This window comes from Amblyomma maculatum, chromosome 3 (assembly GCF_055883805.1).
Source record: "Amblyomma maculatum isolate TAMU_Amacu chromosome 3, ASM5588380v1, whole genome shotgun sequence".
Classification (NCBI taxonomy): Eukaryota; Metazoa; Arthropoda; class Arachnida; order Ixodida; family Ixodidae; genus Amblyomma; species Amblyomma maculatum.
In genome coordinates, this window is record NC_139346.1 from 88874258 (window position 1) to 88888521 (window position 14264).

General features: G+C 43.8%; 2 protein-coding genes, 1 long non-coding RNA gene and 1 pseudogene across 5 annotated transcripts in view; 1 reads left to right on the top strand and 3 right to left on the bottom strand.

Moving 5' to 3' along the window:
• Positions 1-1033: 1033 nt before the first annotated feature.
• On the top strand, positions 1034-4966 carry LOC146195221 (uncharacterized). The gene is made up of 3 exons (XM_084597732.1): positions 1034-1504; positions 1635-2696; positions 4098-4966. The coding sequence occupies exons 2-3, from the start codon at positions 1679-1681 to the stop codon at positions 4292-4294; spliced, it is 1215 nt and encodes a 404-aa protein (XP_084453858.1). The 5' UTR covers positions 1034-1504; positions 1635-1678; the 3' UTR covers positions 4295-4966.
• Positions 4967-4988: 22 nt separating this feature from the next.
• LOC146195222 (uncharacterized) overlaps positions 4989-14264 on the bottom strand; it is a 37685-nt gene continuing 28409 nt past the window's right edge. For both annotated transcript variants that reach the window (XR_014705988.1, XR_014705987.1), the window contains one exon: positions 4989-5095. This is a non-coding gene — a long non-coding RNA (uncharacterized LOC146195222). The remainder of the gene's footprint in view (positions 5096-14264) is intronic.
• Positions 9117-11278, bottom strand: LOC146195223 (uncharacterized; annotated as a pseudogene). Its single transcript, XR_014705986.1, has 3 exons — positions 11035-11278; positions 10365-10625; positions 9117-10034 (listed from the first exon to the last, which is right to left on the bottom strand). The product of XR_014705986.1 is annotated as an uncharacterized LOC146195223 (transcript).
• LOC146195224 (uncharacterized) lies at positions 12394-13686 on the bottom strand. Its single transcript, XM_084595957.1, has one exon. It carries the CDS (start codon positions 13684-13686, stop codon positions 12394-12396), a length of 1293 nt encoding a protein of 430 aa, XP_084452083.1.

The window sequence follows — 14264 nt, forward strand, 5'->3', positions numbered from 1 at the left end:
ATGCGCCTTTACCATGAAAACCGGTTCAGCCGGAGACGAGCGCGATGGTAGCCCGATCGCAAACTCCTCCGCCGTGTGGCGCCTGACGTTACATTAGCCGGTAATGCACATGCACCGTAACCATGCAAGCCGGTTGCGCCGTTCCACAAGTGTTCCGCTACCTCGCGTAAGAGAGCTGGACGAAGGTAACGGCATCCCTGCAGATGCGCGTGGCGCAGAGAGCGGACCGCAAAGAGCAGGAAAGAGTCTGCCGGCATCGCTTGTGCAGGGCATAGAATTGGATCCCGTCTACAGCAATCTAAATTCAATCACCTGCGGATATTTAACGTGGAATGATGTCGAACAGCACAATCGGCGTCTATTTAGCCTCCATCAAAACGCCCCTGCCTGAAGTCGACTTCGCTGCCGGGTACTCTTGTTCCGCAGCCCCTCTTGCTCCGCAGTCGATTCAGCAGCATTGAACCCCTCTAATATTTATTAAGAGACATTTTATATATTTTCTGACAAAATGCCGGCGAGTTTTAATTTATGGTCATATTGTCACATGGTGGGAACAATACTACAGGCGGAAAACGGACGGATGTCACGTGGTGGTGACAAGGTCGATGACTCAAATGAAGAGTCGATGATTGCACTGAAGAAACTCTTTATTGGGCTGACTTGCGCCCGCAAAAGAACTATGCAACTCGGTGGCGGCGATCGCAACAAACGTGCTCGTCGAACAAAGAATGCCCGCCGCACACAACGCTCAATTTAAAGGCTGATCAGAACAATCTAGATAACGTAACTGCTACAAGTACAAGCTGGAACATTGTAGAAAGACACACGAGTGGGCGGCATCTTCGAGACAGATCTCGGTGCATCTTGCGCTACAAGGAAACTGATAAAGGTGCGTTCTGCGACATCGAGCATTAACAAACAAAGAATACAGAACTGATACGCAATCCAGAATCAGAGTGATAAGGCCGCGTGTAGGCGGCTGTTAAAAAACAACAAATACAGTTTTGAAGGTTTCGCTGGCGGGTGTCGCACTGCAATCAACACTTTACTGGGCTGATTCGCTACACAAAAAATTAAAAGGGTTGAATACTGCTGAACCGAATAAGGAGCGCTAGCATGAGCTGTGGGTGACCGAGCGTTCTTCTTTTTTTCTATTTCTTCTGCTTCTTCTGTTAGGCACAGTGCCGGCTCGTGGACCACAGAGACGGCCACGGACACGGCAAACAGAGACGAGCGGTTAGACCTGTCGTAGTATTGCTTTTGCAATAGAACGGTTTAAGCAGCTTGGGGGCAGCGACAGCCGAAAACGTGATCGCTGGTGGTCGAACTAAGAATGTCCGTTGCATTCTGCGAACCTCAATTTAAAGTAGACGCACGAACATCTAAAACCAGTCACTGGAAACGTCCGGAATAATAAGGAAACTGTTGCATACGCGTGCGATTGTTCTTGACTAATCTCGGCACACTCTTGGCTACAAAGAATGCGATAAAGGCGGCTTTTGAGGTGAGCTTGTAAAAAAGTTCAAGATTAGTTTATGTGCCACAAACACAGCGACAGAGCCGCATGCTGGCAGTTTTTGAAAGTAATAAATAAAGGTTCACAAGATACATTTGTTTGTACTCGCTCATTGCAGGTGCTGGATCTGGAATTGTTAGCCTGGCCGTCACCATACTGCTGATGAAGCGCTTCGACAAGTACAGGGCAACTGCTATAGGCATTCGTTACGCCGGTTTCTCGCTTTCGGCCCTCATTTACCCGCCTATCTTGTCCCAGCTCAGAGCGGCCTTTTCCTTTCGCCAAATGTGTTTACTTTTGGGTGGAATAAGCCTGAACACAACTCCTCTTGTATACACGCTTAGAGAGGATGCCTTGAAAAGAGACTCCCGCTGCTTGAAGAGAGGCATGTGCGAAATCTCAAAGCAGATGGCAAGTTCAGACGCAGCGAAACTGGGACACACGTTGAGGAAAAATACGCCGACTCCAACACTCGTATCAAGCAAAGAGGAGAGTCCGCTTGAAAAAGGCAGTACCTCAAACAGAAGCATAAAAGCTGTTACTTCAGCCCCAATTCCTGTACTCAAACCCATAGAAACTGAGAGCCTGCGGTCAGAGGAAATAAATTCTTCGGCATCTGCTGAAACCAACCAGGAACCACGAAGTAGCACAATTATGGCAGATGCCAACTCCGAGTCTCCAGACAATGCCTCAACGGAAGAACAGGTGGAAACTCCAAGCCCAGCGTTTCTTCTCAGGCCGGCCTTTTGGCTTGTTGTCCTTGGGTCAGCCTTGACTGACTACTCCGAAGAAGTCTTTTTGGCGACCATCGTGGACTCAGCGATGGACCATGGAGCAACAATCAACCAGGCCGGCATGTCCATTATGTGCTCTGCGCCATCGCAGCTTTTCGGCCGCGCGGCTCTGCCGTTTTTGGCGGACATGTTCGGTGCAAATCGAACAGCACTGGCCAGCGCTTGCTATTTACTCTTTTCGGGAAGTATCGCATTGCTAGGCGTGACACGAGCCTTCAGTTCTTATGCCCCTTGTGAAGCAGTGGCTTGGGTATCTCTTGGCTGCCTGACAACCGTGAAGCACGTGGTCGCTGCTGACCATTTCGGTGTCGACGTCGTTTCTGCCGCATGGGCATCAACAGGTGTTATTGTGCTACCAATGCTCATCAGTAATCCTGCCATTTTAGGTGAGTCGCATACTCGAGTCTCGGAGAAAACAGCGTTTTTTTTTACTTGAAAAAACGTTACATAAAGGGCCATTGTGTACCATTTTAGTAGAACAGGTGCATTTATACTCATTTTTTTTCATTTTACAGCATCATCTAAAACCTTATTGTATTGCAATTGCAAAATTTGGGAATTCAGTAGTTTTCTGATCCGCAGAGGACTAAGATACGTAGAATTTCGTATATGCTTTGCAAACAGTATAGGCATGTCGTTTTAAATACTACCATCTATAAGTGGCGCTGGCCTTGCACATTTCCCGTATTCCCTTTGGATTTACAAACGAAGCAAGTCGCGATTTATGCTGTTCCCAGTAAGGAATTTCAAAAATTTTGAAATGACGTTTTTCTTATCAAATAGAAAGTTATTTCAGTGTCCCTTAAGGCATTCTGAGGAGACATGGTTCTTTAACTTCTGAAAAGGAATTCGAAAGTAATGTAACCGATGCCAGCCAGGAGCAACACACTGCATTCTAAGAGTAAAAGCAGTGCAGAATGTTTACGGAAGATGACAATATATAGTTTCTGAGCCTAACGTATTACCTCACTAGTGGATTTTGTAGTTAGACAAACACGGCAGAATACCTTTTTCAGGCTATGGGCGTAGTGAGGCTAACAAAAAAGTTACCAGGGCACATATTGTCTTCCCGGTTGTCAGTGGCGCAGGTGCAATATCAGCTGCGCGTTATACTCTGCATTGTTGCTTCCACTGCTCCATAATGACGGCGAATTCGCGAGCTGATATAGGGGTGCGTATGCACCGGAAAACGCAATCTGCTTTCAAAGCGTCATTCTTTATTTGGAATGAGTTGCGCAATAGTGTAGATGAATGGGCGTGCAGCGCTTTTAATAACCACTCATTATTCTGCCAGTTCTGCCTGTATGAGCGACTGCTTTGAAGGAGAGTAAAAAATTCGGCCCACCCTTATATTCTGGCTGCGTAAGGTCACTCAACCTTAAGCAACTCTTGCAAAAGGAACATGGACATGATTGATACATGCAAGCACTCACCGCGCAGTCACCGTCACCTCATTCGGTTTGCCGAGTGCTGGCGCCGCGTAGGAATTTCCCGAATGTCTCCCACCAATTCTGCTTTCCGATTACTTTATTTTTGACGCACCATAACGCCAAACTACGGAATCTTAACGAGGTTATTTAGGCAGCAATACCATTGCTGTAAACATAATGCAATAAAGTAAACGGCTAAAACGTTCAACAAACGGCACCTGCACTGTAGTGCACCCTCTCTTAACTTGTTCATACTTGTTCCGTAATGGTTCACACAAGCAGGTGCATTTGTCCAAGTAGAAGAAGGAGCTCATTTTTCATTACTGTCCTAATCCTGTCCTCATGCCTTGTTTGCAGGTTTCTTCAGAGACAAGCATGGCTCATATAACCACCTGTACCACCTACTTGCAAGTGTGCACTTTGTCATGGGTGTTATGTTTCTCCTATTGAGGTGCTCAACACTGAAACGAGAGAAAGGTTGGATTATTGAGCATAAAGAAAAGAGCCCTCATTATGATAGCAGAACTGAGCGTTTTACCTCCAAATATGTTTAATGTTTGGCATTAAAATACGTAGACTGCAGGTTTGCATTCATTCAGGAATTCTGTGCTGTTGCTGCCGATCAATAAAAATGTATTACAGGTATTATATGCTTTCTGACAGCGCTGAACAATACCTTATAGCATCCTTCGAAGAAGACCTTTATGTGTACCATGCATTTTTATGAATATGCATGCGCTGGCCGCCTGAGATACCAACGAGATACATCTAGTCATCATTTGCACAATATTAATACGATGTTTGGATCACTTCGTTTGTTCACTATGCAGTTTTATTATTAATCTGAATGAACCTGTAGAACCTGTAGGCTGCAGAACGAAATTTTCTTGAATGGGTGTAACAATTCAGTGTTGATATGTTCTTGTAATCCCAAGTGTTTATCAGTCATTTTCACGATTATGATGATTATGATTATGATCACGATGATTATACACGGAATTTCAAATTAAAAGCAACTTTTGGTAATGTGTTGTGTTGAAATTCTGTTGGCTGTACACTGAATACAAACTTAAAATCAACATGTGGTTTATGTGCTCTGTTGAAATTCTGTTGATTATACACTGAATATGAACTTAAAAGTAACATGCGATTAATGTGTTGGCTTTCAGTTGCGCATGCTCGCATTCCGTCTAGTACGCTGCGTACTTTCCGAAATATTTGTACAAGTGAAGCAAACCTTTTCAGAATGATCAGTTTATTTTATTTTGTGAATTAATGGGTTCTCCAGGCTCGCAGGGAGGCCAGGCTGATCTTGTGGCCCACAGAAGCGGCCAGGTACTTGGTGCACCTGTAAGCTGCAAAAATTGTATAATGAAGATGTCAATTTTTTTAGCAAAAGGCAATATGAAGAACACATTTCAGCTCATAAGCAGTGCAGTACACAGACAAGGTAGGTATGAGTTGCAGGGTTGAAGATATTAATGTAGCACCCCACATGCATCGTGCCACATACATGAGGCTGGCCATCTATATTATAGTTGGATACAATTCAAAATGGAGCAGCAAATACCCATTCTTTAATGGGTATTTGCTGCTCCATTTTGAATTGTCCAATTGCTCCATCCAATGGTGTCCCTATTGAAAAAACCTATTTGCGATTTGAATAGGTCCTTTATAAAACGATATGGGAGTATGCAGGAGCCGATATGGGGCATAAAGGACCCGCAAATAAGCATACAGGACTGGTGGGAGAAAGTACAGGACATGGAAGAGGTCCTGTGCACTCACTCCCATTAGAGGCTCCTATAACTCCTTCATATTGCATGCAGGTAAAGGAGGTTGAGTAGGTCCTGTCCCACACATGCAGGTCCTGAGTACTAGATTACAGGAGCTGGATGTGCTCCTATATCACCGCATGCAGGATATTATGTACATGTTCGCACGACGTACGTCCGCAGGCAAATCTTTATATACACGGTGTCGCAGCTCAATTGGATCATGATTTAAAAAAAATGACTGCAAACAAAACTGTTCTGCAATCGACTCTAGTGGATATCGTCTCGATCGAGATATGAATTAAGTCCGCGAATACATTCGCAGAATTGTGTATATTATAGGCGCGCGCGCGCACCACAATCGTACAAAAATATGCGGCCGGAAAACACTGAAAATTCCACGTGATCGCGTACGTTGCTGTATATCATACATACGTACGTGCACCTATAGCTTTCACGCACGCGCGCACTTCGTTCATCTTCCTTAATTGTCCGATCGATCGAGTGCTAGGTATGTATACAGTCGACGGCGCATGCTTGCGGTGCACCACCATGTCGCGCGGGTATAGTATATCTGATGGATCGCCGTGACGAATTTATAAGCATGGATCAAGCAGCTGCATGCGGACCGCGCGGCGATTGGAAATGTCAACTCGCTGCGGCGCGTACATTGCCGGCCGGTGGAGGCCGTGTACATATGCTACGCGGTTGCGACGGCCCAATCCGTGTAGCGATCGACTGCTCCCTGCTACATGGCCTCGCGCCGTGGGAGCGCCGACTGCCCTGCATTGAAGGCAGCGCGCTTCGGTCGAGATACGTACGTATATATCTCAATTAAGCGAGTCGATAGACGCGCCTATTTGTCCGGAACAAACTTGTACTTTATCTCCTGCACGAACCTAAACTCGAGAGTTGAGGCACATATAGCTTTCAGTATATGCATGGCATTAATAATTAATCAATCTATGCTTATTGCCGTGAAATATAGTTGTTGCCATCGAGCGCCATAAAAATAGGACGATCGACCCTGATCTTGCGGAGCTTCACGGGCGCACGACCGGAACAGCTGCCAGCTTGTTTACAATTTTTTTTTGGCATTTCATTTCTACCGAATAAATAGGGGATAAGCTAAGACAACTCCATCGGAAGTATCTCGGTGGGGTCGACATTTTAATGTCGTGCTGAACAACTTTGCTACTCCTGCATATTATATCCATATTGATGTCAAATAATAGTAATTAACTTGCGGCAAAAAATTACTATAGTCGTGATGTATCTCACGGAACTCCCCGAAATATTCACTTGACTTAAAATTGGACTAAGAATGCCGTAGTTTTCACTTCCAGTGCTATTTAATTTTAGGGCAGCGTGCAAATGCCGTGCAACTTTTTTTTAATTACAAATAATGCAACCCATTTTGGCCCAAGCAGGAGTGGCATAATAAAAACTAGATGCCAGCGACTCGAGACACATGGCCCAAGGCCGAAAAAGCATGTATGGTTCTTTGCAAACTTATTTCTTCATTTTTCAATATGCAAAAATGCTAACCACCTGCGTTACCTGCAGCGAAGTCAGAGAATGTGATATCCAATATGCACTAGTGACAGGGCTGCAAGTAAATATACTTGGTGATTGAGAAATATGGCATAAGAAAAATGTTTTGTTTCATACAAAATTTCATGTTTCTTTATTGCATACAATGTACACTGGAAAAAACTGATAAATATGTATCCAAAGAAAAAATTCTATTTCAAACAATGTCACACAATGCTAAAACTATGGGCAATGACAAAATGTTGGCAGACACAAAACCACTAGTCTATAGACCTTTGCAACGAGGGCCCCCTAGAAGTCTCCGCAATGCTCACTGTGCTGTTGTGAGCGACACAAAACCACTAGTCTACAGATATTTGCAACGAGGGCCCCCTAGGAGTCTCCGCAATGCTCACTGTGCTGTTGCGAGCGCTTGACGTCAGTACAATGGAAGCGGCAGTGGAATCTGTTTGCAACAGCCCAGAGAGGAGGCGTTCTGACCTCCTCCTCGTCCAATAAAAAAGTCTATAGGCTACATTGTTTAAAATAATAAACATCTTATACATGCAGCACTACTAATAACTGCCACATTTGCGTATATAGTATCACCATTAAAGATACGTATGCAAACTGTACCTATATATCTAGGCAGCATAAAACTTGCATAAGGATAATGAATATGAGGAAGATGATGAAGAATAACAAATGCAAAGAAAAAAATAGTCCCCACATTTTTTTTATTGACATGAAAATAACGCAATAATATGATGGCTGTGAGTGTCACAAAGCCCCGCCTTTTCGGTCAACAGAGGCGCGGGATCCCCTTCATAGTTACCCGCGATACCTTTATCAGGCTTAAGGACACAGTTAAAGGTTAGGCTGGTCAACCCGTGAAGAATGTTTGTCGTTTGTGATTGAGGAGCATGTTCTAGAAAGTCACTTTTTGTTTACAAATAATTGGATATTTATAACTAGTAGTCCAAATTACACTGCATAATAATAAAAAGAAAATGCCAGGTCATGATAGTGATAAAAGATGACTCGGTAAATGACAAGAGGAGAAACTGATAATGAACAAACATTGCGATAAAAGAAGACTAAGAAAAGAAAGCAAGTATTCCAGATAAAGTAAGTAAGGGCAAGAGTTACACAGAGCGCAAAATACTAACCCAGATCGAGGTTTAAACAGAGACAAAAACAATAAGCAGTTAACCGACAGTCTGTTAAAAAAAGGAATTCCGACAGCCTTCATGTTCCATCGTAGTCGCAGAGTTGATCAGTAGTGGCGGCCGTAGAAGATAAAGAGAAACGAGTTGATCGCAGGCTCAGTGAAAAAACAGACACTTTCCCAAAGCGAGCGGCCACGAGAGTGGGCCGAGAGACCACATCTCCCCAGAGCGTACTGCCGCGGGCGTGCTGCAGTCTGCCTTTTTATACTGTTGGCTGGCTGTACTGTGGCCCATCGTCAGGTATGCGCGCTGGCCAGTCGCTGCCCCAGAGAGTCATGTCGAAGCATGCTCAGAGGAGCGAGGAGATTCTGTAACTTCTGCTCTATTGTGAGGCAGCTTGTGACATACAGGTAGCCATAAAGCTGGCTATTAGATACAAAACAGAGGAAATAGTAATTTAGTATTTACACATTTGATTTTATTTTTAAACATCCATCAAACCATACATGTAATCAACGAATCTGAAAGTGCAGAAATAAGTTGAAAGGGAAACAAAACATTGTGTTCCCATAGTATCAATTCGTTGCCACATCATATATATGCACCTCATGCATTCAGCATTACTCTACAATCAGATGCAAATATTCTAGTATAGTAAACTATCATTCAAGTCAGTACTAACAGCATGTTGGATAAAAACAAAATATGAATAAGTCTCCTTGGCCGAAAATTGCAACTTTTCCTTTCCAAGCACTCCATTTCAGCAAATGGCAGCCATACAAAAAAATATCCAAGACAAGTGAACAACTTCCCACACTTTTTCATTGTTAAGGCTAGGAGTGGGGTGAGTTGAGGAGATTGAGGACACTGGCTTGTATCTTGGACAGCCATTGGTCGGAAGTGAGTGCCTTGATGGGAAAAAGCCACATTTTTGTTGATCTTAACTAAGCTTTAGCCATTCAAACAAAACCTTTAATTCTTATCGCAGATAGGCAACTGCATCTTTGAAATCCACAAAACGGCTCAGTCTCGTTCAACCAAGTTTGGAATAGAGCAGATGTACTGCTCTCTGCTGCTGAATGAAATGAAAACACAAGGTTTAGCAATGTCAGAAACACTGAGTGCAAGCAAAGAATACACCAAAGAAAAAAAACATTCTGAAATATGCTGTGGGAATTCTGCAACACTGCCTTCAGCCACTATCTCAGAACACATCAAGAAAAGTTTTCCATGTGCTGGAGAATAGGTGTCTGTGACTTCAAATAATCTTTTTATCAAGTAAAATTTACCATCTCTGGATTCAAACACTGCACAGTTCTTTTTGCTGGGTCGATATTTTTCACTATGAAAAATGGTTCCAAGGAAAGAAAACCTGAAATGCTCCTGTAGATGAGGGACACCACCGAGCAACGACTCCAGGCAGGCAGCCTCTTGTGGGGAAAGGGAGGGCACTCATTTTGGCACACCAAATACACATGTACCACTGACATGCCGAGCATTTTGTGTATCTAAGTGGCCGAGAAACCCCATGCACATATCTTTCGCATTTGTTGGCATAGGCATCACTGTAATCAACAGGCTGAGTTCTTGTGAAAGAATTACTCTTTCGAGAATTTTCTCTGGAACGCCTTTAGCCGCATTCACAAGCTTTACAATCTGGCCATTGCCGCTCTCGAATGTAAAGGCAGAATGCGCCCAAAGAGGGCCAAAGTTACGCGCTGCTTGTGCCAAGTGTAAGATTTGATGCAAATTGAAGGTCATGCAGCGTTCCCCATGAAGGCCAGCAGCACGCTGAACAAATCTTCCAAGAAGTTGTTCTGAAATGAGATTCCATGCAGTGTGAATGAGCACATTAAGTGATGCACTAGCCCAACAGGACCATAATACTGTTAATACATACAACACAAAAGATGGTTATATGCAGTTCATCCAAAATGGATAGTTAAGAGATTAAGTCATCAAAGAAACAGTACCCAAGGAAGAGATTAAAGTGTCATCAACACTTTTTTAACGCCGCAGTTCTCTTTGCACATGATTCAAGAGTTGTGGTGCAGCACATTACATAGTATATCAAAGTTAGCAGCTCAAGATCTGTGTTAGTCATATACTTGTGCATAAGAAGCTAAGAACAGATAAAAAGCTCTCACCTGCACGATGAGTTTGCTCCAGTGAGAAGCTTTCTTGTAGCAAAATGAAAATTGCTTCTGAAAGCAACCCGAAGTGTCGAAGGTACCTCTCTGGGAGAACAAGGCGACAGCAAGGAATACAGTAAAAGAGGAGCCAGTTTCTCCATTCATGAGCCTTCCAATAACACCTCTCCCTAAGGTTGCGGGGCAGGCGAGAGATGTGATGAGGTGGACTTATATTCAGTAGGCGCTTGTTGAGGTCCTCGAGCAAGCTTGGGCGTCCTGCATATAAAGGTTTGCTTTTTTTTTCACATACCCTAAAGGCCCTTTACGGGCATCTGATGATACAATTACTCCAAATTGGGCTGAAGAGCAATGAATACTAGACTGCACCATTCAGTGTTTTTTAGACGACACCGGTGTGGTGTTAGCGCTTCAATTTCAGTGTATGTGTTTGCTTTCATACTTTTCATGTCATATGTAAAGGGGAAGAAAAGTGGCCACGCAACTTTCATCGAAGGTTCACTCAACACCATAGTCAAAAAATAATAGGCACATTTGAAGTGATCTACCATGCTTTGACATATCCTCATTCTGGCGGTTTCTACTGTGGCGCCTGATTTCAGACAGTAAAGTTTTAAGTCTCCTGAGGTTTGTTCACAATTAGCACTGCATACACTTACGCACTTACCAATGTAGTAAGGCTCATGGCTGTTTGATGCATCTAGCCAATAGTCCGTGAATTGTCTGGTGACACCCAAAAGTACACAGTGCATATATTCTACTGTGTAGCACCAGACAAGGTCGAGCTGAGGGAGTCTGACTAATGGCGATGGCCCTTTGAGTCCATTCACTGTAGTCGCATATTTCAATGCTAGCTTCATGTCTCTACAGACACCTGCAGTGGTTCTTTCGGTGCCAGGTATAACCATCTCCCTGTGATATCGGAGGGAAGTAAAGAGAAAAGTAGTTATTGTAAAAGCCGCCAATAAAGAAGAGCATTTGGCTATTTTGATTTCTGCGAACAAAAGACTTGAGAAACGAAAGAAAGCATTTTACAGTATTTTACAAGTAAAATATTCTTTTCGACCCAAACTTGCTTTTAGGGAGATGCAACAGTAGAAATAAGCAAGTGTTACATTGTAAATATAGTAATTCATCACAACTGCCGTAATTTTTTCAACTCAATCTTTGGTACAGGATAGCCTTAGTTGTGAACAATAAAAACCAAAACACACACGAATATATAATCCTGTTTACATAGAACTGATGGCGAGGGGTCAAGTTGAGAAGTTGAATTTGAGTGGTCTCGACACTACCGAGTTTACATGAACCCAATCAGATGAGCGCTGAACCGACTCTGGACGAGCGGCAAGTACAGCGGCACTTCGCGTCGAGGCAAAGACATAGCAGATGGCACATGATTCTGGTTTTTCCCCTGTGCATCTCCAGTGTTTCCTGTACTATTCTTCTCTCCCACTGTGCCCAGACTCAACATGACAGCGTTTACATGCTTCCTGAACCGGAGCCAAGTCCAGTCAACCCACTTCCTGCGCCGGAGTTGACTCAACTCCTCTACCCAAACCGACAGCATTTACACGAGCCCTGTAACCGATTTTCGACCCGATAACTCAACTCAACCCCCTCCTGTCGAGTCCATGTGAACACTGCTTATGAAAGGCAGCATTACTGATATTGAAGGGGGAGTATTGAAGCATGTATGCTATGTAGACAGAATGATAAAAAGGACAATAGCAATAAATCAGCTACTTATAATGCTGTGAACCAAAATTGGAAGGCAGTTTAACGAAGAAAAAAAATATACAGATGAGAACCTTTATTAATGAAACAGATGAGAGCGAGAAATACATTGTAGGCAAAGCAAAAGCCGTACCATAAAGTAGACACAAAAAAAAATATTGATTTGTCAGAAAAAGAAGGCAGAAATTTGGATTCCAGGCTTTAGCCATTTACCCTGGTATGTCTTTGTTTTGGTTTTATCTTGGATTTATGCTGTGGTGAAAATTCCTGTCTTTCTCTGATTATGTTCTCAATGGTTAAACAAAGCAATGAGCTGCCTTCTATGTTGTATATTTAGCAGTTGGCCTACCTTCCTTTCTTGTTCCGCATGAAAGGCGCCATGGGCAGCCGAAGTATCCGTAAACTGGACATGGTTGCCCACAGATGCCCTCGCAGGAGCATCGACACAGATGCACGTAGCATACACTCTGGTGCGGATTGAAATTGACCCGTACTCCCAAACAAGTTGTCCGACATGTCCCAAAGCATCAACAAACTTGGCCAAGAACAGCAACATGTCTGGATGTTTATGGCCAAACCACAATCCAGCCAATATCGTGTTTTGGTGCCTCAGGGGCAGAGGCAGTTCGTTCACTATCAGCTGAATTGGCCAAAGCGATGCGTTCGATGACTTGTATAGTGGGCTGCCATCAGTTTTCACAGTAACTGTGAGATCACACCAGTTCAGCGCACCTTTGCGATGGAGGGATCGATGAACAAATCCGCTTGGTATGTCCTGCAGCTCTTGTGAATCTTCTTGAATTTGCTGCCTCAGATGGCAAAGGTTTTCATAGAGGATGCCCTTCAGTTTACCAATTAATTCCGAAATTTGCTTTTTGAGGTCGAGAATGACAAAAAAATCGCCAGCACTTTTCACAACTTGAACAGTTGAACTGACTTGACACATGTCACAAAAAAGATGCACTCTGTCTGTCATGGGTTTGAGCAATGATGTGCATACCTCGCAAAAGTAATGGTAATTTACCACAGACGCACATTTGTGCGACCACAGCTTCCTCAGGAGGTACTTTGTCCGAGGCAGACCGCTTTTCTGACATCCAAAGAGTGCATCCACAAGCTTCAAGAGGTCGTCTGTCGCAGACCAGGAAAGGCCATGAGCTACAATAAAGGACATAATATGGACTATTGCCACTGCCACTGTCGTCTTCGAGCCAGGTAAAGTTTTCGAACCGAAGTCACCAATACACTTTGCCAGAAGCTCTGACTGATCAAAATCCGGAACAGCAGTGGCTTCATGGAGCAGGTCGTCTTCCTCGTCACTCCCTTGATCGCACACACTATCGATTTCTTTTGCTTCGCTGTCGTTTTCCACATCACGTGCGAGTGATCCGTTATTGCTGTCGATGGAATCGTCATGCTCACTACTGGAGTAGTCCAAGCTTGGCGCTGACGATTCGTCAACAGCCACAAAACTTTCTGCTCTACGGAGCTTGTTATAGTAGTAAGTCGACCGAGGCACGAATAAAGGCTGACCCGGGTCCAAATACAACTTTCTTCTCTTCTTTTCGACGCCGTCACTCATGACGACGACCGGAGACACCGTAAAAACGCAAGTATTTTATATCCTTGGTGTCTCAGCAAGTCGCAAGCAGAGATAAGCGCGAAAGAAGCAGACCGCCATGCAGACCGCACTAGAAAGCAACAAAAGAAAGTGCAAGAATGCAGTGGCTGAGTAGGACACACCGCAGTGCCGTAACTGCTGTAAACATGCCTCATGGCCTCAGGATCACCGTGCTCAAGATATAAAAAATATTTCATACCCAATATATATTTTACAAGTACAGAACTAACCAAAACAATAACACTAGAGCCAATCATAGAGTTTATTTGGAATCAAAATTTTAAATCTGTAGTTTTCCAGAAAGGAAGTATCCAAAGCTATCCGAACTTCTATCCGGCAGTCTGCTTGTCATACATGTGACAAGCATGGTACTGTTAACCACGCTACTGTAAACACGCGTATGGTTTCCAGGTTCTGGCTTTAGTCAGACAAATCAATCAGAAGCACTCGACTTGTGCGTGTTTGCATGTTTGGCCAGCTTTTTTTTTATTCGAAATATGTCAGGGCATACCTTCGCATATGTAGTTTACGAGGACGGC